General features: G+C 42.0%; 1 protein-coding gene across 1 annotated transcript; it reads left to right on the forward strand.

Moving 5' to 3' along the window:
- Positions 1-1,980: 1,980 nt before the first annotated feature.
- On the forward strand, positions 1,981-5,961 carry LOC139705010 (keratin, type II cytoskeletal 6C-like). Its single transcript, XM_071609183.1, has 9 exons — positions 1,981-2,514; positions 3,080-3,294; positions 3,623-3,683; positions 3,836-3,931; positions 4,055-4,219; positions 4,708-4,833; positions 4,973-5,193; positions 5,390-5,424; positions 5,526-5,961. The coding sequence occupies exons 1-9, from the start codon at positions 1,981-1,983 to the stop codon at positions 5,753-5,755; spliced, it is 1,683 nt and encodes a 560-aa protein (XP_071465284.1). The 3' UTR covers positions 5,756-5,961.
- Positions 5,962-22,501: the final 16,540 nt, after the last annotated feature.

A 22,501-nucleotide genomic window follows, 5' to 3' on the forward strand; every position in this document is an offset into this window, starting at 1 on the left:
ATTAAAGAATAAAAGAATTATTCACTTAGCTATGTGTCATAAAGAGAATTGCTCTTAGCCTGGAAATGGCCTCAGCTCCTCCCCCAGAATAGTTTCTGCAAATGGCAGGTCCAGAAGGTATTCGTCTCATCCGCAGATGAGCACTATTCAGAGAGGAACCACTGCAGGATCCATGTGTGCAATCAAATGATGAAAGCAATAAGAAAATCAAAGGGCATGTAACACTCAACAGAAAAAAAAGGTGCAATACAGTATTAGCAAGAAATTCAATAACAGGATCTTGACTGCAAAATAAGAGAATGTGGACAATATGGCGAGACAGTAACTTACAAAGCTCAGAGAAAAACTAAAGTCACGATAGTAATGAAGACCAAACCAAAAACAACACAAAGAGGAAAGACATGGCAGAATGTCAATAATGGACCTGTAGAAAGGGAGAAACAAAAGCAAACAGTTACACAAAAGGGAACATTGATTGTTAAAGGAGAATCAAGAGAAAACATAGAAATTGGAGACTAAGTGAATACAACAGTATAATTGGAAAAGAGAACATATATGATACATATACAAGGTTTTAATATATATGCAAATGTGTATACATATACATATATGTAAAATGAAGAGTCACACACACACACACACACACACACAAATACATATATCACACCTATTCCCCAGGAAAGGCACAAAATCATATCCAAGTTACTAAAAGGACACACATGGAACTAATAACAATACTTTCTTTCATGTACTAAAACTGAGTGATAGCAAATGACCCAGGATGCAATCTGTTCATCAAACATAGTATATATTCAATTTGTAAATATATGAATAAATGTGTAAAAACCACATTTAATATTTAAGTAGGCATTCTACTACATCCACATCTGAAATGTCTGAACATATAAGAGAACCTTCCTAAGCTTCAACTAACAGTTTAAGAAAATATGAAGGAGACAGTAGTGTGTTCATGAAACACCATGAGTGTGCAAATATAAAATCACAAACACTGAAAGACAACACAGGACAGTGATTTCCTTAAGAAATATGTTATTAAGAGAAAAGGAGAGAGGAGGAAATTTTAGGACTTAAAAGGCATTTTAGTTAAAATATATTATCAAATAAAATATGAATAGGTTTATTTGACTGATATGGACAGCCAAATTTTTTAAAAAATCTAATAAATCGATACTGGAAAATTAAACACTATAAATTGAAGTTTTAATGAATAAATTTATTTCTTCAAGTGATAAGGATGATTTTTGAATGTATGTTTTTAAAATATAGACATAATATTGCATTATCTACTGAAGAAAAATGATTTCTGGGAATTGCTTTCATATAATTTAGGGTTGGTAGGTGAACAGGAGGGAAGCATGGAAGAAGAGCTATGGTCCAAAGATCTTAAATATTAAAGATGAGTATACATGGCAAGTAATGTGCATTTTTTAATTTTCTACCTGCTTAAATTTTTATAAAATGGAAAAAAAAGTTTATCATTTAGAATAAATGAAAGAAAATGGTGATCTTATTGTTAGCATACGATGACATTTAATATTCAATATTTCTGTAGGTTGAAAGGACCAGACTGGGAAGAAGACAGCAGGCAGAGCATTTTAAAACAAAAGGATGACATGGAGAACCTTTGTTTCAGACAGTGACTAACTCCTAGGCACAGTGAATTGAGAATTGCCTTATTGTACAGAGATCAAGTCACAGCTGTAGGCAGAAGTATTTTCCCTGACTAAAGGAAGCCAAAAATGCAATCTGGTTATTTCATAACTTTTCTAATAATCCAGGTGTGATCTCACTGTTTGTAAAGCCCAGCCCTTCCCAATCTGCAAGCTCACCTTCCAGCCCTGAGCCCAGCCCACTCACACCATATATAAGCTCTGCCTGAGCCCATCTCCTTCATCTGCTCCTCTCTGCTCTGCCCTCCAGCCTCTCTCGCCTTGCCCAGCCTTCTCATCTCCAGGCACCATGACCAGCAAGTCCACCACGAGGATCCAGAGCAGCAGCAGCAGCCGCAGAGGCTTCAGTGCCAGCTCAGCCAGAGCCCCAGGGCTCTGTCGCTCTGGCTTCAGCAGCATGTCTGTGTCCCGCTCCAGGGGCAGTGGTGGCATGGGGGCGGCATGCAGAAGCGCAGGTTTTGGCAGCAGGAGCCTCTATGGCACAGGGACCTCCAAGAGGATCTCCATTGGAGGGGGCAGCTGCGTCATGGGCGGCGGTTATGGCAGCGGAGTTGGAGGTGGCTTCGGCTTCAGCAGTGGATTTGGTTTTGGAGGTGGAGCTGGTAGTGGCTTTGGGCTCGGTGGTGCTGCTGGCCTTGGTGGTGGCTACGGGGGCGCTGGCTTCCCTGTGTGCCCCCCTGGAGGCATCCAAGAGGTCACCATCAACCAGAATCTCCTGACTCCTCTGAACCTGGAAATCGACCCCACCATCCAGCGGGTGAGGACCGAGGAGCGTGAGCAGATCAAGACCCTCAACAACAAGTTCGCCTCCTTCATTGACAAGGTGAGACATGACCCTATCCAAAAACCTGCTGAGAATCTTTGAAAAAATGCCAAAGACAGAGGGGAGAGGGAAGAATTTTCAGGCTTTGTGCAAATACCTTGATGTTTTGTAGGGGTTCCCATTTGCTCCTAAGTCCTACATTTGGGGGCCCCTTTCTTAGTTGGACTGGCAGCCAGAGCCTGATTCTCATTCAGAGGTGATCCACGAAGGGCTCCATGATTACTATTGCAGAGAGAGACAAGCTCGGTGCCCCACTGTAGCATGGCTGAGGCACAGGAAGGCAGATGTGTTCACCTGGTGGCAGCCTGAGTGCCTTCAAGGCTCTCAGCACGAGGCCACCCACAGCTCCAGCCAGCTCTTCCAGGTTTTGCCTAGGCCCTGCAGGATGGACCCATCTTCCCTAGAAGAATGAGGTTGGGTACTTCACTCTGGACCTTCCTTCTGAGACCCAGGAGGGCAGAGCACATGGAAAAGTTTAGGGGACAGCCGGTGACATACAAGAGTGAGGAGAACATGGAAACAAGAAATGCAAGCTTTTCTTTCTTCACACTCTGCTCCCCTCCAGGTGCGCTTCCTGGAGCAGCAGAACAAGGTCCTGGACACCAAGTGGACCCTGCTCCAGGAGCAGGGCACCAAGACTGTGAGGCAGAGCCTGGAGCCTTTGTTCGAGCAGTACATCAACAACCTCAGGAGGCAGCTGGATGGGATCCTGGGGGAGAGAGGCCGCCTGGACTCAGAACTGAGGAGCATGCAGGACCTGGTCGAGGACAATAAGAAAAAGTAGGTTAAAGAGGAATGGGCTCAGGATCCCAAGGCTCACACTTAGACATGAATGAGTGGCCAGGGCTAGATGTGGGCATGACCACTGAGCACTATATGTTCATTGAGGTGAATATCAAAATTCAAGGCTAGAAGAAAATAAACCAATATTGGGGTATCAATAAACATGGGAGGGCAATGATTTGAAAAATTTAGTCACCTTTCAGGCTTTCAGTGGCAGGAAAGATAGACTTAGATATTTTCTATCTATGGAAAGTGTTAGATCCCAGACTGCCTTTCAGCTTCAACCACCCACTAGCTCAGATGTGTGTCAACCCTCTTCTCCTAGATACGAAGATGAAATCAACAAACGCACAGCAGCAGAGAATGAGTTTGTGACCCTGAAGAAGGTGAGCTAATTAATCAGGGTTCTAGTTTCTCTGCTCAAGGAGAGACATGACTCTGCATCCCCCTCCCATCTAACAAGACCATTGCCATGGTGATAAAATGTGGGCTGGGCATAAGGGCTCAGCTGATTCCAAACTGTCTGCTCTTTCCCCAGGATGTGGATGCTGCCTACATGAACAAGGTGGAACTGCAAGCCAAGGCAGACAGTCTCATGGATGAGATCAACTTCCTCAGAGCCATCTATGAGGCAGTGAGCATCTCTACCCCTTTTCCTTCACTCAGATGGGTTCTGCAGGGTGGGAAGTCATGTCCCCATTGGGCACCTTGGTAAGCAGCCCAGGCCAAGATGACCTTAGGACCTTGTGCTCTGCAGGAACTGTCTCAGATGCAAACCCACATCTCAGACACTTCTGTGGTGCTGTCCATGGACAACAACCGCAACCTGGACCTGGACAGCATCATCGCCGAAGTCAAGGCCCAATATGAGGAGATCGCTCAGAGGAGCCGGGCTGAGGCTGAGTCCTGGTACCAGACCAAGGTGAGCAGTGACTTGGCAGCCGCTAAGGAGGCCCCAGCCCCACCCTGAGCTCGAGAAGCCTCCTGACTTCATGGGGGAATTACTGAAAGGAGGCTAAAGTCCTCTCACAGAAAGTGTACCCCACATGCTTAGAACAGCTCTCAGATATGATGTCCGTGTCTAGGAAGAAGAAGCAGAACCCCCAGGCAGGTGGAAGCTTCCATAAAGGACCAAGTCATCTTTGCTTAAGCTTCATTGTCACTGATGGCTCTCAGAGACACAGAGCACAACTTTGTCAGTCCCTGAGAGATAACTGTCTCTGGTTCCCACCAGGATGTTCTGAGGCTTGGTTCCACCATGTCCAGCCACTTAACATCAACTTTTCTAAAATTCATTGAGGAGAAGCCAATAGGTGGAGATAACTCACTGACTGACTCCGAAGCGAGACAGCATTGTGCACATGTAAAACCCCACACATTCTCTGTCTCCCTCTCCCCCCTGCACGACAGTATGAGGAGCTGCAGGTCACAGCAGGCAGACATGGGGATGACCTGCGCAACACCAAGCAGGAGATTGCTGAGATCAACCGCATGATCCAGAGGCTCAGATCAGAGATCGACCACGTCAAGAAGCAGGTACAGGGCAGAGACAGGGTCGGGGCTGCTTGTCCATGCAGTCCAGCCTCCCGGGCTCTTCTTCACTGGGCAGGAAGAGCAGGGATGAGCCTCCTGGAAGGCCCAGGCTCCAAGCCCATTTCCTTGCTTCCCCTTGCAGTGCGCCAGCCTGCAGGCCGCCATTGCTGATGCGGAGCAGCGTGGGGAGATGGCCCTCAAGGATGCCAAGAGCAAGCTGGAAGGGCTGGAGGATGCCCTGCAGAAGGCCAAGCAGGACATGGCCAGGCTGCTGAAGGAGTACCAGGAGCTCATGAATGTCAAGCTGGCCCTGGACGTGGAGATCGCCACCTACAGGAAGCTGCTGGAAGGCGAGGAGTGCAGGTGGGTGACACACCCCTCTGAGCACCTGTGGGAGGGGTCTGGCCCTGAGCAGGGGATTGTGGCCAGTAATGATGGGTGCTGTCAGGAGACTCTCTGGATCAGGGGTGGGAGGTCTCCATGAGCCTCGGGTGGAGGCTTCTCCTGGGATCAAGTATGGGCTGTGGAGGGCTCATCCTCTGTGTTCCTCTCCTCCTAGGCTGAGTGGCGAGGGCGTTGGACCCGTCAACATCTGTAAGTACTTGGCTTGTCTGCCTCCCAGTTGTTGACCTTGTGAGCTGGCTCAGGTGACAGAGTGAGCTCACGGTGTCTGTTTCCTGTTGTCCTCCCTACAGCTGTGGTGCAGTCCACTGTGTCCAGCGGCTATGGCAGCGCTGGGGGTGCCGGCAGTGGCTTCGGACTGGGCGGAGGCAACAGCTACTCCTACAGCAGTGGTCACAGCCTTGGAGGTGGCTTCAGTTCTGGCAGTGGCAGAGGCATCGGGGGTGGCCTCAGCTCCTCTGGTGGCAGCAGCTCCACCATCAAATACTCCTCCACCACCTCCAGCAGGAGCTACAAGCACTGAAGTCCTGCACTGGCCCTTGTCCCACCCTGCTCAGCCCTCTGGTGTAGAGCCCTCTGCTCAGGATCTTTTCCTCCTCTGCCTCCACCTCTGCTCTCTAGCTGGGGCTGCGGAAGGCCCCTGCCCTCCTGGCTCCTCTGTTTACCTGCTCCTCAGAGATCCAGTGGCTCTCCTCAGAATGTCATCCTCTGATCTCACATCATGGTTCAGTCACATCTGGTGTCTCACTTTGTTACCTAGTTATCTAGCTCTTACCTTCTTAGTTTATCTCTGAAGCTGAGCATTACAAGAAAATTATCTCTGCCCCTCTCATTCCAGAAATTCGGGCCAAGGTCCTTTGCAAAAATTAGGCAAATTTCCTTTAATTTCCCTTGACCCAAGAACATCTTACAAATGTTGAGCACCCACTTCACATACCTGGAAGCCTTGTGATGAGTCCTCAGATGTGCAGTATCTGTATCACTGTGATGTTTTCTCTCTTTTAAATGCTAAATAAAGCAGATTTTTAAAATAATACATGTCACTAATGTTTGTTTAGCCTTTCAACTGACAATGTGTCTTCATCTTTAAGGGAAAAATCCCAGTCCCAATGTCCTTCACTTCCCCTCTTTAGAGGAGGTCAACAAACATCCTGCACCATGGCACCCTGAGGTTCAGGGTTTCTGCACAAACCATGTTTTTTGGCAGTAGAGTGGGAGGTGTCTGCTCTGCCAGTAGTCTCTCAGTATCCATAGGGCATTAGTTCCTACAGGAACTTCACAGAGGCCAAAATCTGCAGATGCTCAAGTGCTTTACAATGAACAGCATAGTATTTGTGTATATTCTTCCTGCTCTCTCCTGTATACTTTGAATTATATCTATATTATAGTACTTAAGATGACAGCAGTGTGTTTAAGAAAACCATGACAAGAAAATATCTCTATATATTCAGTAGAAATGCAATTTTTTACAAATGTTTTCCAGGCATTGTTGATTTAATCCACAGATATGAAATCCTGAGATGTAGAACAGATATAGTATACTCAACTGCTCTGTTTTTTGCTTTTGTTTGTGGTTTTGCAACACAAGAGTGCCCTACCACTGAGCTACATCTCCAACATATATATATATATATATATATATATATATATATATATATATATATATATATATATATATATATATAAAATGGTACTGTGTATTAAATAAAACCCAGGAGTGCTCTATCACTGAGCCACATCCCAGCCCTTTTTATTTTTCATATTGAGACTGTGTCTCACTAATTTGCTTAAGGCCTCACCAAAATGCTGAGGATGGCTTTGAACTTAAGATCCTCCTGCCTCAGCCTCCCAAGCCACTGGGATTACAGGTGTGCACCACTGCACCTGGAAATTTTTATGTTATTTTGGAACAGTGTCTCACTAAATTGCCCAGGCTGGTGTTGAATTTGCAATCCTTCAGCTCAGCCTCTGAAGTAGCTAGATTACAGGTATACACCACCATGCTCAGGGGTGCTCTGTTGTAACTATCCAAATCAGGAAGTTCCTTGGCCTCTGAGATCATTCCTCCTTCTATTCTGGTGTCTAGTCTGAATGCTCAATTGGAGAAACACTTCTTGCCAATTATAGCTAAAGTCATTTGAGAAGAAAAATAGATATTTCTTGAATAGATATTTGTACTTAGAAATGTCTTATGACCAAAAAACTTGTCTGACAACACTTTAATTATCATGAGTAATTAAAGTGAGCATACTTCTGAGATGAAATTGTACTGAGATACAATTATGTATCCTGAGGAAATAGTGCAAATGTAGAAACGTGAATGTACATAAATATGCAGCACAACTATCTTGTAGCATGCTCTTTTTAGGTCTTTAGGGAATAGACCGAGAAGGGGAATAGCTGGGTCAAATGGTGGCTCCATTCCCAGCTTTCCAAGAAATCTCCATACTGCTTTCCAAATTGGCTGCACCAATTTGCAGTCCCACCAGCAATGTACAAGTGTACCCTTTTCCCCACATCCTCGCCAGCACTTGTTGTTGTTTGACTTCATAATGGCTGCCAATCTAACTGGAGTGAGATGGTATCTTAGGGTGGTTTTGATTTGCATTTCTCTGACTGCTAGAGATGGTGAGCATTTTTTCATGTACTTGTTGATTGATTGTATGTCCTCCTCTGAGAAGTGTCTGTTCAGGTCCTTGGCCCATTTGTTGATTGGGTTGTTTGTTCTCTTATTGTCTAATTTTTTGAGCTCTTTGTATACTCTGGATATTAGGGCTCTATCTGAAGTGTGAGGAGTAAAGATTTGTTCCCAGGATGTAGGCTCTCTATTTACCTCTCTTATTGTATCTTTTGCTGAGAAAAAACTTTTTAGTTTGAGTAAGTCCCATTTGTTGATTCTAGTTATTAACTTTTGTGCTATGGGTGTCCTATTGAGGAATTTGGAGCCCGACCCCACCGACTGTAGATCGTAGCCAACTTTTTCTTCTATCAGACGGCGCGTCTCTGATTTGATATCAAGCTCCTTGATCCATTTTGAATTAACTTTTGTGCATGGCAAGAGAAAGGGATTCAGTTTCATTTTGTTGCATATGGATTTCCAGTTTTCCCAGCACCATTTGTTGAAGATGCTATCCTTCCTCCATTGCATGCTTTTAGCCCCTTTATCAAATATAAGATAGTTGTAGTTTTGTGGATTGGTTTCTGTGTCCTCTATTCTGTACCATTGGTCCACCCGCCTGTTTTGGTACCAGTACCATGCTGTTTTTGTTACTATTGCTCTGTAATATAGTTTGAAGTCTGGTATCGCTATACCGCCTGATTCACACTACCTGCTTAGCATTGTTTTTGCTATTCTGGGTCTTTTATTTTTCCATATGAATTTCATCATTGCTTTCTCTATTTCTACAAGAAATGCCGTTGGGATTTTGATTGGCATTGCATTAAACCTATAGAGAACTTTTGGTAATATCGCCATTTTGATGATGTTAGTTCTGCCTATCCATGAACAGGGTATATTTTTCCATCTTCTAAGATCTTCTTCTATTTCTCTCTTTAGGGTTCTGTAGTTTTCATTGTATAAGTCTTTCACCTCTTTTGTTAGGTTGATTCCCAAGTATTTTATTTTTTTTGAAGATATTGTGAATGGAGTGGTTGTCCTCATTTCCATTTCAGAGGATTTGTCGCTGATATACAGGAATGCCTTTGATTTATGCGTGTTGATTTTATATCCTGCCACTTTGCTGAATTCATTTATTAGCTCTAATAGTTTCTTTGTAGACCCTTTTGGGTCTGCTAGGTATAGAATCATGTCATCTGCAAATAGTGATAATTTAAGTTCTTCTTTTCCTATTTTTATGCCTTTAATTTCTTTCGTCTGTCTAATTGCTCTGGCCAGTGTTTCGAGAACTATGTTGAACAGAAGTGGTGAGAGAGGGCATCCCTGTCTTGTTCCAGATTTTAGAGGGAATGCCTTCAATTTTTCTCCATTCAGAATGATGCTAGCCTGAGGCTTAGCATAGATTGCTTTTACAATATTGAGGTATGTTCCTGTTATCCCTAGTTTTTCTAGAGTTTTGAACATAAAGGGATGCTGTACTTTGTCGAATGCTTTTTCCGCATCTATCGAGATGATCATATGGTTCTTATTTTTAAGTCTATTGATGTGGTGAATAACATTTATTGATTTCCTTATATTGAACCAGCCTTGCATCCCAGGGATGAATCCTACTTGATCATGGTGCACAATTTTTTTGATGTGCCTTTGTATCCGAGTGGCCAGAATTTTATTGAGGATTTTTGCATCTAGGTTCATTAGAGATATTGGTCTGTAGTTTTCTTTCTTTGAAGTGTCTTTGTCTGGTTTAGGTATCAGGGTGATGTTGGCCTCGTAGAATGAATTTGGAAGTTCTCCCTCTTTTTCTATTTCCCGAAGTAGCTTGAAAAGTATTGGTATTAGTTCCTCTTTAAAGGTTTTGTAAAACTCTGCTGTATACCCATCTGGTCCTGGGCTTTTCTTAGTTGGTAGTCTTTTGATGGTTTCTTCTATTTCCTCAATTGATATTGGTCTGTTTAGGTTGTCTATATCATCCTGACTCAATCTGGGCAGATCATATGACTTAAGAAATTTATCTATGCCTTCACTATCTTCTAATTTATTGGAGTATAAGGATTCAAAATAATTTTTGATTATCTTCTGTATTTCTGAAGTGTCTGTTGTGATATTGCCTCTTTCATCCCGTATGTTAGTGATTTGAGTTCTCTCTCTTCTTCTCTTCGCTAGCATGGCTAAGGGTCTGTCGATTTTGTTTATTTTTTCAAAGAACCAACTTTTAGTTTTGTCAATTTTTTCAATTGTTTCTTTTGTTTCGATTTCATTGATTTCAGCTCTGATTTTAATTATTTCTTGCCTTCTACTTCTTTTGCTGTTGTTTTGCTCTTCTTTTTCTAGGATTTTGAGATGAAGTATGAGATCATTTATTTGTTGGTTTTTTCTTTTTTTAAGGAATGAACTCCAAGCAATGAATTTTCCTCTTAGAACTGCTTTCAATGTGTCCCATAGATTCCGATATGTTGTGTCTGTGTTTTCATTAATCTCTAAGAATTTTTTAATTTCCTCCTTGATGTCTTCTATAACCCATTGATTATTCAGTAACCTATTGTTCATTCTCCAAGTGATATATTCTTTTTCCTTCCTTCTTTTATCGTTGATTTTCAGTTCCATTCCATTATGATCAGATAGGATGCATGGTATTATCTCTACTCCTTTGTATTGTCTAAGAGTTTCCCTGTGACATAATATATGATCTATTTTTGAGAAGGATCCATGTGCTGCTGAGAAAAAAGTGTAACTGTTTGATGTTGGGTGGTATATTCTATATATGTCAATTAAGTCTAGGTTATTAATTGTGTTATTGAGTTCTATAGTTTCCTTATTCAACTTTTGTTTGGAAGATCTGTCCAGTGGTGAGAGAGGTGTGTTGAAGTCTCCCATGATTATTGTATGGTGGTCTATTAGACTCTTGAACTTGAGAAGAGTTTGTTTGATGAACATAGCTGCACCATTGTTTGGGGCATATATATTTATGATTGTTATGTCTTGTTGGTGTATGGTTCCCTTGAGCAGTATGTAGTGTCCCTCTTTATCCCTTTTGATTAACTTTGGCTTAAAATCTATTTTATTTGATATGAGTATGGATACTCCTGCTTGTTTCCGAAGTCCATATGAGTGATATGATTTTTCCCAACCTTTCACCTTCAGCCTATGTATGTCTTTTCCTATCAAATGCGTCTCCTGTAGGCAGCATATTGTTGGGTCTTGTTTTGTGATCCATTCTACTAGCCTGTGTCTCTTGATTGGTGAGTTTAAGCCATTAACATTTAGGGTTATTATTGAGATATGGGTTGTTCTTCCAGCCATATTTGTTTATTTATGTTACTAAACATGGTTTGTTTTCCACTTTGATTATTTTCCCCCCTTTAGTGTCCTACCTCCCACTGTTGGTTTTCATTGTTATTTTCCATTTCCTCTTCCTGTAATGTTTTGCCAAGGATGTTTTGAAGAGATGGTTTTCTAGCTGCAAATTCTTTTAACTTTTGTTTATCGTGGAAGGTTTTAATTTCATCTTCCATCCTGAAGCTTAATTTCGCTGGAAACACAATTCTTGGTTGGAACCCATTTTCTTTCAGTGTTTGAAATATGTTATTCCAGGATCTTCTAGCTTTCAGAGTCTGTGTTGAAAGATCAGCTGTTATCCTGATTGGCTTACCCCTAAATGTGATCTGCTTCCTTTCTCTTGTAGCTTTTAAAATTCTCTCCTTATTCTGTATGTTGGGCATCTTCATTATAATGTGTCTAGGTGTGGGTCTCTTATGATTTTGCACATTCGGCGTCCTGTAGGCTTCTAGGATTTGGGGTTCTGTCTCATTCTTCAAGTCTGGGAAGTTTTCTCGAATTATTTCATTGAATAGATTGCTCATTCCTTTGGTTTGAAACTCTGTTCCTTCCTGTATCCCAATGACTCTTAAATTTGGTCTCTTGATGTTATCCCATATTTCTTGGATGTTCTGCTCATGGTTTCTTAACAGTCTTGCTGAGCTGTCTATGTTCTTTTCAAGTTGAAATACTTTATCTTCATTGTCTGATGTTCTGTCTTCTAAGTGTTCTACTCTGCTGGTAGTATTCTCAATTGAGTTTTTAAGTTGGCTTATTGCTTCCTGCATTTCTAGGATTTCTGTTTGTTTGTTTTTTATAACCTCTATTTCCCTGTATAGTTGATCTTTTGCTTCTTGGATTTGTTTATGTAATTCATTGTTGAAGTGATCTTTCATTGTCTGATTTTGCTGTCTGATGTCTTCCTTGAGACTCCAGATCATCTGAAGCATGTATATCCTGAATTCTTTATCTGACATTCCATCAGCTGCAGCTATTACCTCTTCTAAAGTTGAGTTGACCTGCAATGCTTGTGGTCCTTTCTTTCCTTGTCTCTTCATACTGTTCGCGTTCCTTTCTTCTTGGTGAAACTGTTGTGCTATTGAATTTTCCCCCTATATATTTATATTGGTCTTGTATAGTTGCAAAGTCTCCCTCGCAGGCGCGGGCGGCGGCTCTGCCCCTCCGCCAATTGGGGCAATGTGCCTACCACGCCGGCAGGCCGCTGGGCCTGCTCTGCCAGTCGGTAGCAGGTCCACCGTCCTTGCAGGCGCGGGCGGCGGCTCTGTCCCTCTGCGGGCCGCTAGGCTTGTTCTGTCGGTGGTCGCAGTTCTGCCTACTTTGCAGGCGCAGGCAGCGGCACTGCCCCTCTGCAGGCCTCTGGGGCTGTACTGCCAGTGGGTCGCAGGTCCGCCTACTTTGCAGGCGTGGGGGGGGGGCGGCTCTACCCTTCCTCAGGCCACTGGGCCTGTTCTGTCTCTCGGTTGCAGGTCTGACCTGTTCTGATGGTGGTCTCAGTTCCGACTACCTTGCAGGCGCGGGGGAGAGGGGGCGGCTCTGCCTCTCAGCAGGCCGCTGCTCCTCTTCTGCCGGTGGGTCGCAGGCCCGCCTACCTTGCAGGAGTGATTGGAAGCTCTGTCCCGCCGCGGGCCACTGGGCCTTTTCTGTCGGTGGTCACCCTTCCCCTACCTGGCAGGCGAGGGGGGTGGGGGGCGGCTCTGCCCCTCAGCAGGCCGCTGGGCCTGCTCTGTGTTTGGTCCCAGTTCCCTCTACTATGCCGGCACAGGGGGAGGGGGCGGCTCAGCCTCTCAGCAGGCGGCTGCTCCTCTTCTGCCGGTGGGTCGCAGGTCCGCCTACCTTGCAGGAGTGATTGGAAGCTCTGTCCCGCCGCGGGCCACTGGGCCTTTTCTGTCGGTGGTCACCCTTCCCCTACCTGGCAGGCGAGGGGGGTGGGGGGCGGCTCTGCCCCTCAGCAGGCCGCTGGGCCTGCTCTGTGTTTGGTCCCAGTTCCCTCTACTATGCCGGCGCAGGGGGAGGGGGCGGCTCAGCCTCTCAGCAGGCGGCTGCTCCTCTTCTGCCGGTGGGTCGCAGGCCCGCCTACCTTGCAGGAGTGATTGGAAGCTCTGTCCCGCCGCGGGCCACTGGGCCTTTTCTGTCGGTGGTCACCCTTCCCCTACCTGGCAGGCGAGGGGGGTGGGGGGGCGGCTCTGCCCCTCAGCAGGCCGCTGGGCCTGCTCTGTGTTTGGTCCCAGTTCCCTCTACTATGCCGGCGCAGGAGGAGGGGGCCAGCACAACTATCTTCACAAATGGAGAAAACTGGAGACATTACAACCGGTCAAATTAACAGTTTGTAGAATAGACACAAACTCTGATGTTTCTTTCTTGAAATGCAAAGGTGAAACAAAAATGGAAATGGAAATTTCTTTCTTATCACTCCCTAAGCTTTTCAGAGACTTAAAGAAACCATGTCCTTGGTGCTTAGAAGAGAGGGTCTCATTCCTTTCTCAGGAGTGAACTAGCTTGGTTTGACATACCTGACCAAGTAACGGAATACTCAGTATATAATGGGTTGATCAGTCAGCTTGTGCTTTCCTAGGGCTGTGTCAGTCCCTGTTTCCACCACAAAGTGGTAATTGTCTCCCTAACATTCTGGATCTTGGAGTTCTCAAGACATTTTCTTGGGTTGATTAATTTATAGAATGTATTTCTGGATCCTGCTCTATCAGTATCCTTCTGTGTTCCTTTCTAATCGTCCCCCCAGCAACATGGGCAGCTTCTCACATTGACACATCTTCACTTTATGCTCAGACTACACATACTACTATGTATCCATGAGGCATAGTGGAAAGGAAAATAAATGACAAGGAGAATTATCTAGGATATGGCTATGTACAAAAAAAGATACAATAAAAGAGAGTGTATATGTATATGTGTGTGTGCATATTTTAAGCCAAGTTAAAATCTTAAGGTACATGGACATTTAAAATATAATAAAGGAAAATTATAAATGACTCTATATCAGTAAATGTGATAACTTTGATTTAATACACTAAATCCTTGAAAGTTAAAAATTACTGCAAAGATTTATATAGGGAGTGCCGCAGTCTGGCTGGGCACAATCAGGAGCCACTTGTCAAAAGAAACTAACTTTATTTTTAGAACCACACACGCCAAACAAAACAGCCTCTCAGGAAAAACCCTCAGAGCCTCAACTGCCACCACCGGCTTTCCACAAGCCTCTCCCTCCCTCACAAGCTTCTCTCCACCTCCCACAATCCTCCTGCTCTTGAGGCCGATTGGCTGGGTCACGTGGGCAGAGCCAAAAAAGTCCCCCAATGAGCAGCTCCGTGGTCTGAAAGGGCAGGGAAACAGCCCAATGAGCATCGCCGCAGAGGAGCCAATCAGCTAGATGTTGCTGGGGCCGCTGTGAGCCAATCATCAGCCAGCATGATTTGCTGGGGCCCCTTCAGCTGTGGCTCTCAACAAGGGAGAAATAATCAGGATATCCATATACCTATTAAGTAAATTAAATCAATAATGTGAGCTTCTAAAATGAAAACACCAAGTCCAATATTTTCACTGATTAACATTTAAAATTGAAATGACATCAATTCTTTTTTTTTAATTTTTATTGTTGGTTGTTCAAAACATTACATAGTTCTTGATATATCATATTTCACACTTTGATTCAAGTGGGTTATGAACTCCCATTTTTACCCTGTATACAGATTGCAGAATCACATCAGTTACACATCCATTGATTTACATATTGCCATACTAGTGTCTGTTGTATTCTGCTGCCTTTCCTATCCTCTACTATCCCCCCTCCCCTCCCCTCCCCTCTTCTCTCTCTACCCCCTCTACTGTCATTCATTTCTCCCCCTTGTATTATTTTTCCCTTTCCCCTCACTTCCTCTTGTATGTAATTTTGTATAACCCTGAGGGTCTCCTTCCATTTCCATGCAATTTCCCTTCTCTCTCCCTTTCCCTCCCACCTCTCATCCCTGTTTAATGTTAATCTTCTTCTCATGCTCTTCATCCCTACTCTGTTCTTAGTTACTCTCCTTATATCAAAGAAGACATTTGGCATTTGTTTTTTAGGGATTGGCTAGCTTCACTTAGCATAATCTGCTCTAATGCCATCCATTTCCCTGCAAATTCTATGATTTTGTCATTTTTTAATGCAGAGTAATACTCCATTGTGTATAAATGCCACGTTTTTTTATCCATTCGTCTATTGAAGGGCATCTAGGTTGGTTCCAGTCTTGCTATTGTGAATTGTGCTGCTATGAACATCGAATGACATCAATTCTTTACAAATTCTCCCAGAAATTAGAAGCAGAGAGAAAAAATTTTTGACTCATTCTACACAGGAAAGCATCATTCTGACACCAAAACCATATAAAGACATTTTAAGAAAAGAACAGTACATATCAATACATGTTATGAACATAAAATAAAATTCTCAGCAAAATGAAACCAAATTAAAACCATCAAGTACGTAAAGAATTATGTACCAGGATGAAGCAGGATTTAGTCTAAATATTCAAGGCTAGTTTAACGTCGAAAAGAAATCAGAACAATTTGCTACTGGGAAGTACTAAAAGAGAAGTCATATAATTATATCAGTTAAAGCAGAAAAAGTATATGTGACATAATCCAGCACACATTCAGATTAAAATAAATAAATAAATAAATCTCTCAGCAAACAAGAAGTAGAGGGTAACTTAACTTGGTAAAAAATGTCTGAAAAAGTTCTTGAATTAATAGGATTCTTAAGGGTGAGAAACTGAACCTTTATTCCCTAAAATTGATAAGACAGTATTTTCTCTCCCTTCAGTTATTTGAATTATACTGAAAAGCCATCTAAAACAATGCTATGATAAAAAGCAACAAAATTTATATATATTAGAAATAAATAAAATTATTTTATTCTCATATTTTTATTATAATCTATGTAGAAAATCCAAAGAATATATCAAAAATTTCCTAGAGCTAGTAAGTAAAAATAGCAAAGTGTCAAGATACACAATTATTATATAAAATAACTTGCTCATATGCCAATAACGAAGAAGTGAAAAATAAATATTATTCACATCACCAAAAGGTTAAGTACTTAGACATAATCTGACAAACTTATGTGGAGAATCTGCAGCTGAAATACTGATGAAATGCCAATGAAAGAAATCAAATATATAAATAAATGAAGAGATATTCCATACTTACAGTTTGGAAGACTTGATATTATTAAGCTGTCAGTTTCTTTCTGACTTGCTATGTAGATTGAACACAATCTCAATTTAAATCTCAGTAAGCTGTTTTGTAAGTCCTAACAAACTAAAGTTCATATGGACAGGCAAAAGAGCTTTGTGAGGTGAACAGGCGGCAGGGCGTTTCAGAGTGATGAAGGCTAACTCAGGATACTGTAGTGGTAAAATCATGATACCATGTTTCTCTCAAAACCCATAGAATTTCAGAGCATAGAGTCAACCTAAATGTGTAGAATTTTTAAAAGTTTATAATGTTAAGACATTTCACAAGAGAATGCCCAATGTGACAAAAGAATTTAACTTCGTTATGAATGCACAAAATAACCTCACCGAAGAGGGATGGGCGAGAAAAGGCTGACCTGAGGAACTCTGGAAATGAGTGACGTCTGTAAGCCTATGGGCAAAGGAACTCCACATAAGCATTGTACTCTAATTGGTAACACTGATCCCATGGAGATACAGTCTGAGAATTCTGAACATACAGTACAAGTGGCCTAGTCAGTGTTTTCCAGAGAAACAAATTAAATCTGTCTATCTATTTACATATGTAACTAAGAGAGAGACAGAGATAGATTTACTATTAAAAAAAAATTGAGCGATGTGCTTTTGGAGGTCAATGGTCCCAAGATCTACAGTCAGCAAGTTGGATGGTCAATGTTTTAGGTTGAGTTCAAAGGCTGGACAAAACAATGCCCCAGCTCAGAGGTAGTCAGCAAGGGGAATGCCCTCTGACTCAGCCTTTTTATTCTATTCAGACCTTCAACTAATTTGACGAGTCCTGCTCACACTAGTGAGGGAGGGCAAGTTGCTTTACCATTTCAAATGTTAATCTCACACAGAAACATATTCACAGACACACCCAGAATAATGTTTCACCAAATATCCAGGCAACCTGTGGCCCTTTCAAGTTGACGCATAAAATCAACCATCACAACACACATTGTGAAATAGAACAATTGGGTAAATGGATGGCAGATTCTGGGAACCACTCTGTATATAGTCTGTATACAGTCGGTATATAGTGTGTGCACACATATACATATATTTCTTGCTCTGTCACCTAACAGGGCCTAGAAGCAATGATGCCCCAATACCCAATGAACAAATCTAGTATCTAGATCCTGGCTTCTAATACTATTACCCAATGTTAGTGTGATGGTTAATTTTATGTCAACTTAACTGGGCAACAGAGTGCCCAGATATTGGGTCAAATATTTATCTGTATGTTTTTGTGAGGATATATTTGTATGAGATTAACATTTGAATCAGTAGACCAAGTAAAGCAGATTGCCCTCCCTAGTGGAAGTGGGCCTCATTAGATCAGTAGAAAGCCTGAATAGAACAAAAGGCTGACTATCCTCTGAGTAAGAGAGAAGGCTTCTGCTCATGGGTCTTTGAAATGGGACATTAGGTCTTTTGGGCTCTGTAGCAGTGCCTGGTCTTCAGGTGCAAATGGGCACATCAGCTCTGCATTTTGGATTTTTCCCACCTCTAAGGTCATGTGAGCCAATTCCTTAAAGTAAATCTCTATACGTTTATGTCCTGTTTCTCTGAAGAGCTCTAAGGAATACTACTCAGAGCAAGGATCCCTTGGAGAAATTACTGATTTTAAGACTAGGACAGGAAATAAACAAGACAATCTGAGAGCTTGCCATGCCAGAAAGAAAGGAAATAAAAAAGAAAAGAAACAAAAACACAACTGACAGAGTTCCCAATGGCTAAATTGGAACAATTTAAGTCATCAAATAAATCAATAGGAATGTGATCCAAAGTACAAAATAAACAAATGCTCGTGAGCCTATGTGGATATAAGTAAATGATGGAATAGGTCAATGAGAGAAGATAGACAGCTCTCATACAGAAGAATTGCAAATAGTTTATGTAAGCACTCCTCCTTCCCTGAGGTGGAATAGAACTCTTCCTCCCCACTTCCCAAGTGTGGGCTGTGATGAATGACTTCCCAAGAGTACAGTGTGGAGAGGAGGTAGAAGGTTAACTTTACAGCAAAGAAGTCTGACAAACTACCTTAACCAGGTGATCGAGGTTCACATCAGTAGCGACAAGTCATGAACCCTTGTTGTAGGGTGATGAGAATGGAACTCTACCTCTGTGGTCCTTCCCCTGGAACCCCAGAACCCTAGACTATTAACAAGAATAACACTAGACAAAGTCCAATCAAGAGTCTACAAAATACTTGGTCAGTATTCTCCAAAACTTTCAAGGTCATCAAAACAAGGAAAACCTGACAAACTCTCAGTCAAGAGAGGTAAAGGAGGCATATGACATGTATTATATGTGACAGCTTGATTCTGGAACAGAAAAAGGTCATTGGGTAAAAAAACTAAGAAAAAATATGAATGAAATATGGACTAGTTAATAATATGTTACATTGGTGCTTTCATTGTGACTAATATACCTTACAAATGTGAAGCAATAATAGGGCAAGCTGGTGGTGTACAGAGGACCTCTCTGAACCATCATCACAATATTTCTATCTAAATCTATCCCCAATAAAAAAGTTCATTTAAAAAATTCTTAAGGTGTGGGCTTAAAATGCCTTCTGTGTTTTTAACTAACATTAATTTTGTACAAAATTACTAGTGGAGGAAGGAAGAAGAGAAGGAAAGAGAGAGAAGAAAAGAAATCATAGAATATAAGGAATATATGATAAAATAATTATAGCACTTATCTCAGGTCACCAAGTTTAATATTAAGCATGTATTTGAAAGTTATTAGAAACATCACTAGAAAGAATTGTAAAAGAGAGAGAGAAAATAATTTCCCTGACAATGATTTAATTTTAGGAATGTCTGAGATGAAACATGGTTATTCATTTTAGTACTAAAGAGAAAGTGTTCTGAGCTTCAGTCTCTGGATTTAAGGCCCATCAAGCTGGATGTGGTAGCACAAACCTGTAATCCAGTTACTCAGAGGCTGAGGCAGGAGGATCATGAGTTTGAGGCCAGTCTGGGCAACATAGTGAGAGCCCATGTCAAAAAAAAATTTTTTTTAACATAAATTTAAGGTCCATGGGAAAGAAACATTTAAACTGCATTCCTCCAGCCCTGGGGACTGAATAAGAAGAAATTAATTCTTTTTACGACAACATAGATGGCTTTTGAGGAAAGGAAGAATGCCTTAATACAGACTGGTCAGATATTTGATTTGATTTTTCAGTCCATGTGTCTGAAAAAGATAGCAAATACATCTTTTTAATAACAAATAAGGCCCTCTAATCTAAGAACTTCTGTTTGTTAGAAGGCATGTCTAAAGTCCATCTACCTGAATTTTCTGTGATGCAGCCGATTACCTGTGAATGGTCCAGTGTGAACTCCAGCCACCCAGGCATGGAATCAGTCTCAGGTGAGGGAGGGTGCAGCCCATTCAGAGGGGAGAATGCTCCAAAGATTGCTAAGACAGGCTGCTCCATGCCCCAGGAGCCGGCCCTGCAGACTTCCTTGTTGGCTGACTGTTAGTTGTCGTTGGCCTTAAGAAAAGCTGGCAGTAGATCAAAGGATGGGAGGAAAAAGGGGTTGTGGTGTTGTCTCTGGCAGTAACTGTATCCCTTTCTCCCCGGCTCCTGCTCAGCAGTCCCTTCACCTTCTCCACTGTGCCGTCACTTGCCAGATCCCCAGCATCCTCATCTCTTCATCTCTGAAACTCTCTTTGGAAATAGTTTTCTTAGTTTTCTGCTCAAGTCCTTGGACACCTCTCAGCCTTCATTTGTTCCTTTGACCTTCCAATACTTTTATAGCAAGCATTAGTCTTAATCAGAAAGCATTCTGCGTGCTTCTAGGACCCTAAGTGCCATAGGAGGGATCCCACCTGGTGACCAGGAAGCAGGAGCTCCGCTTTTCCCGTACTCCACTGCTCCAAACCAAACACACCCTGAAGTCTGATGGAGGTGCAAGCTCATCTTTCACCTAAAGAGGTTGAGAGTCTATGACCAAGGAACTGGGCTCTATCTACCCATGAGGCTCCTTCTTGCAGTGTTAGAAAGCAGAGATAAGAAGGAAAAATCACCCTCTTGTGATTCTTTGAGGTGTGCTCCCATAGACACAACATCATCCCCAGTGTCTCATGGTCTTCAGCCTCCTTCCCTCCTCAAAAGCTCTTTCTTTAAGGCCACTGTCATCTGATATCAGCCCCCTGGCCCTGTCACTTCAAAAGGATGTTATTTTTGCTTCTGTTTTGAAAACTGCTAACTATCCTAGAGTACATCTGGATGCTCATGAAAGTTTTCCTTCACTCTGTCTTTCTAAGTCAGTTGATCATCTACTTCCCCCAGTGGAACTCAGAAAAGCAGGGTCTTCCAGATACATACAGGCATACGCAAGTTCCAGAACAGCATTTATAGGATGCTTTAATTTTAAGTCAAAAGGAAGAATATAGACATATAGAACTGTTATTAAAATACAAGGAACACAAGGAAAGACCAAAATTGAAGAAGAGCCAGGTGCAGTGGCACATGCCTGTAATCCCAGAAGCTCATACAGCTGAGGCAGGAATATCTCAAGTTCAAAGCCAGATCAGCAATTTAGCAAGGCCCTGGGCTTGGGATGTGGCCTAATGTTTAAGCATCCCTGGGTGGTTCAATCCTGGTTAAGAAGGAGAAGGAGAAGGAGAAGGAGAAGGAGAAGAAGAAGGATTACCCATGGTGGGGAAGGAAGGGAGCAGGGTAGAGAAAGGAGAAAAGAATGGCAGTAAGACTTCTGTGAATATAACTTATTTGTATTTTAATTGGATTATGTAAATGCTTTACACATTGTTTTTAAATATTAAAAGGAGCAAGAAAGACACCTTCAAAAATGAAAAACAAATGAAACACACAGGGGAAAAGTTTACGTTTAGGGAGTTCAAAATATAAAATTTAGATCTGTATCTACACTATGATATATTCTAGAACAAAGAGTTCCACAAAGGAATCATAAACTACGTTTAGAAGACTTATTTATAATATTAACATTGGTATTGTTATTTTGAGAATACTGTAGGTATGTTATAAGATAAAACACATAAATGATGTGTTAATGTCGATCAGAGCCAAGCTTTCCAATGTGAGAAAATCTACATACAGGTATAAAAATCATCCTATAATCTCTTATTTGAGTTGAAGATATCAGTATAATGCTCTGATTTGTTGCTATTTATACATTTTTACATTTTTCTTAGCTCTGTCCATTGAAAAGGGATTTGCAGCAATGACAACATGGTGATAATGAGCACCCCAGCCACTAAATTTATGTATATTATCTCCCTATAAAAAGAATCAGATCTAGTTGGAGAAATGACTGATTCCACCTCTGCTGCAAGGTGAGTACAAGGTAAGCCCGAGCCATCTGATGCCAGAAAACAAGGAAACTATCAAAGCAGAATGGGATCCTGTCAAAAGAATATCAAAGAATACTGGGGTTGGGCTCAGTGGTAGAGGGCTTGCCTAGAATGCATGAGGCCCTGGGTTCATTTCTCAGCACCACATAAAAATAAATAAATAAAATAAAAATTTCATCGACAACAAGTAAAAATACTTTTAAAAAGGATATGGAAGCCAATCTGGAAAACTCCCATTGGCGTCATGCAGGACAATTTAAGCACGGAGAGGATTAATGACGGTAATAGACTGAAACGCACCAAATATATTTTTTTAATGTGAATCCATAATTATGCCCCAAACAAACAAACAAAAATGGCCTGAATGTTCTCTCTGACAAGCAGATGCTAACCACAATAAGGGGAAGGAAGTTCAGTGGATTAAACAAAGGGGAATGGAGGGAAGGGAGAAGGGATCAGAATAGGAAAGAAACTAGAATGAAATCGACATAAATTTCCTATGTTCATATATGAATCCACCACCAGTGAAACTCCACATCATGTCCAACCACAAGAATGGGATCCTAATTAGAATAAATTACACTCCATGTACATGCAATATGTCAAAATACACTCTACTGTCATGTATATCTAAAAAAGGAAATGGCCTAACAGAAAACCTTTTTGATTACATTTAGAGATTGCTAGATTCCTTACTCTCAAGAGTGGCAAATAAAGGGAAAGAATCGGGCATTTATTT

This window comes from Marmota flaviventris, chromosome 3, assembly GCF_047511675.1.
Source record: "Marmota flaviventris isolate mMarFla1 chromosome 3, mMarFla1.hap1, whole genome shotgun sequence".
NCBI classification, from domain to species: Eukaryota; Metazoa; Chordata; class Mammalia; order Rodentia; family Sciuridae; genus Marmota; species Marmota flaviventris.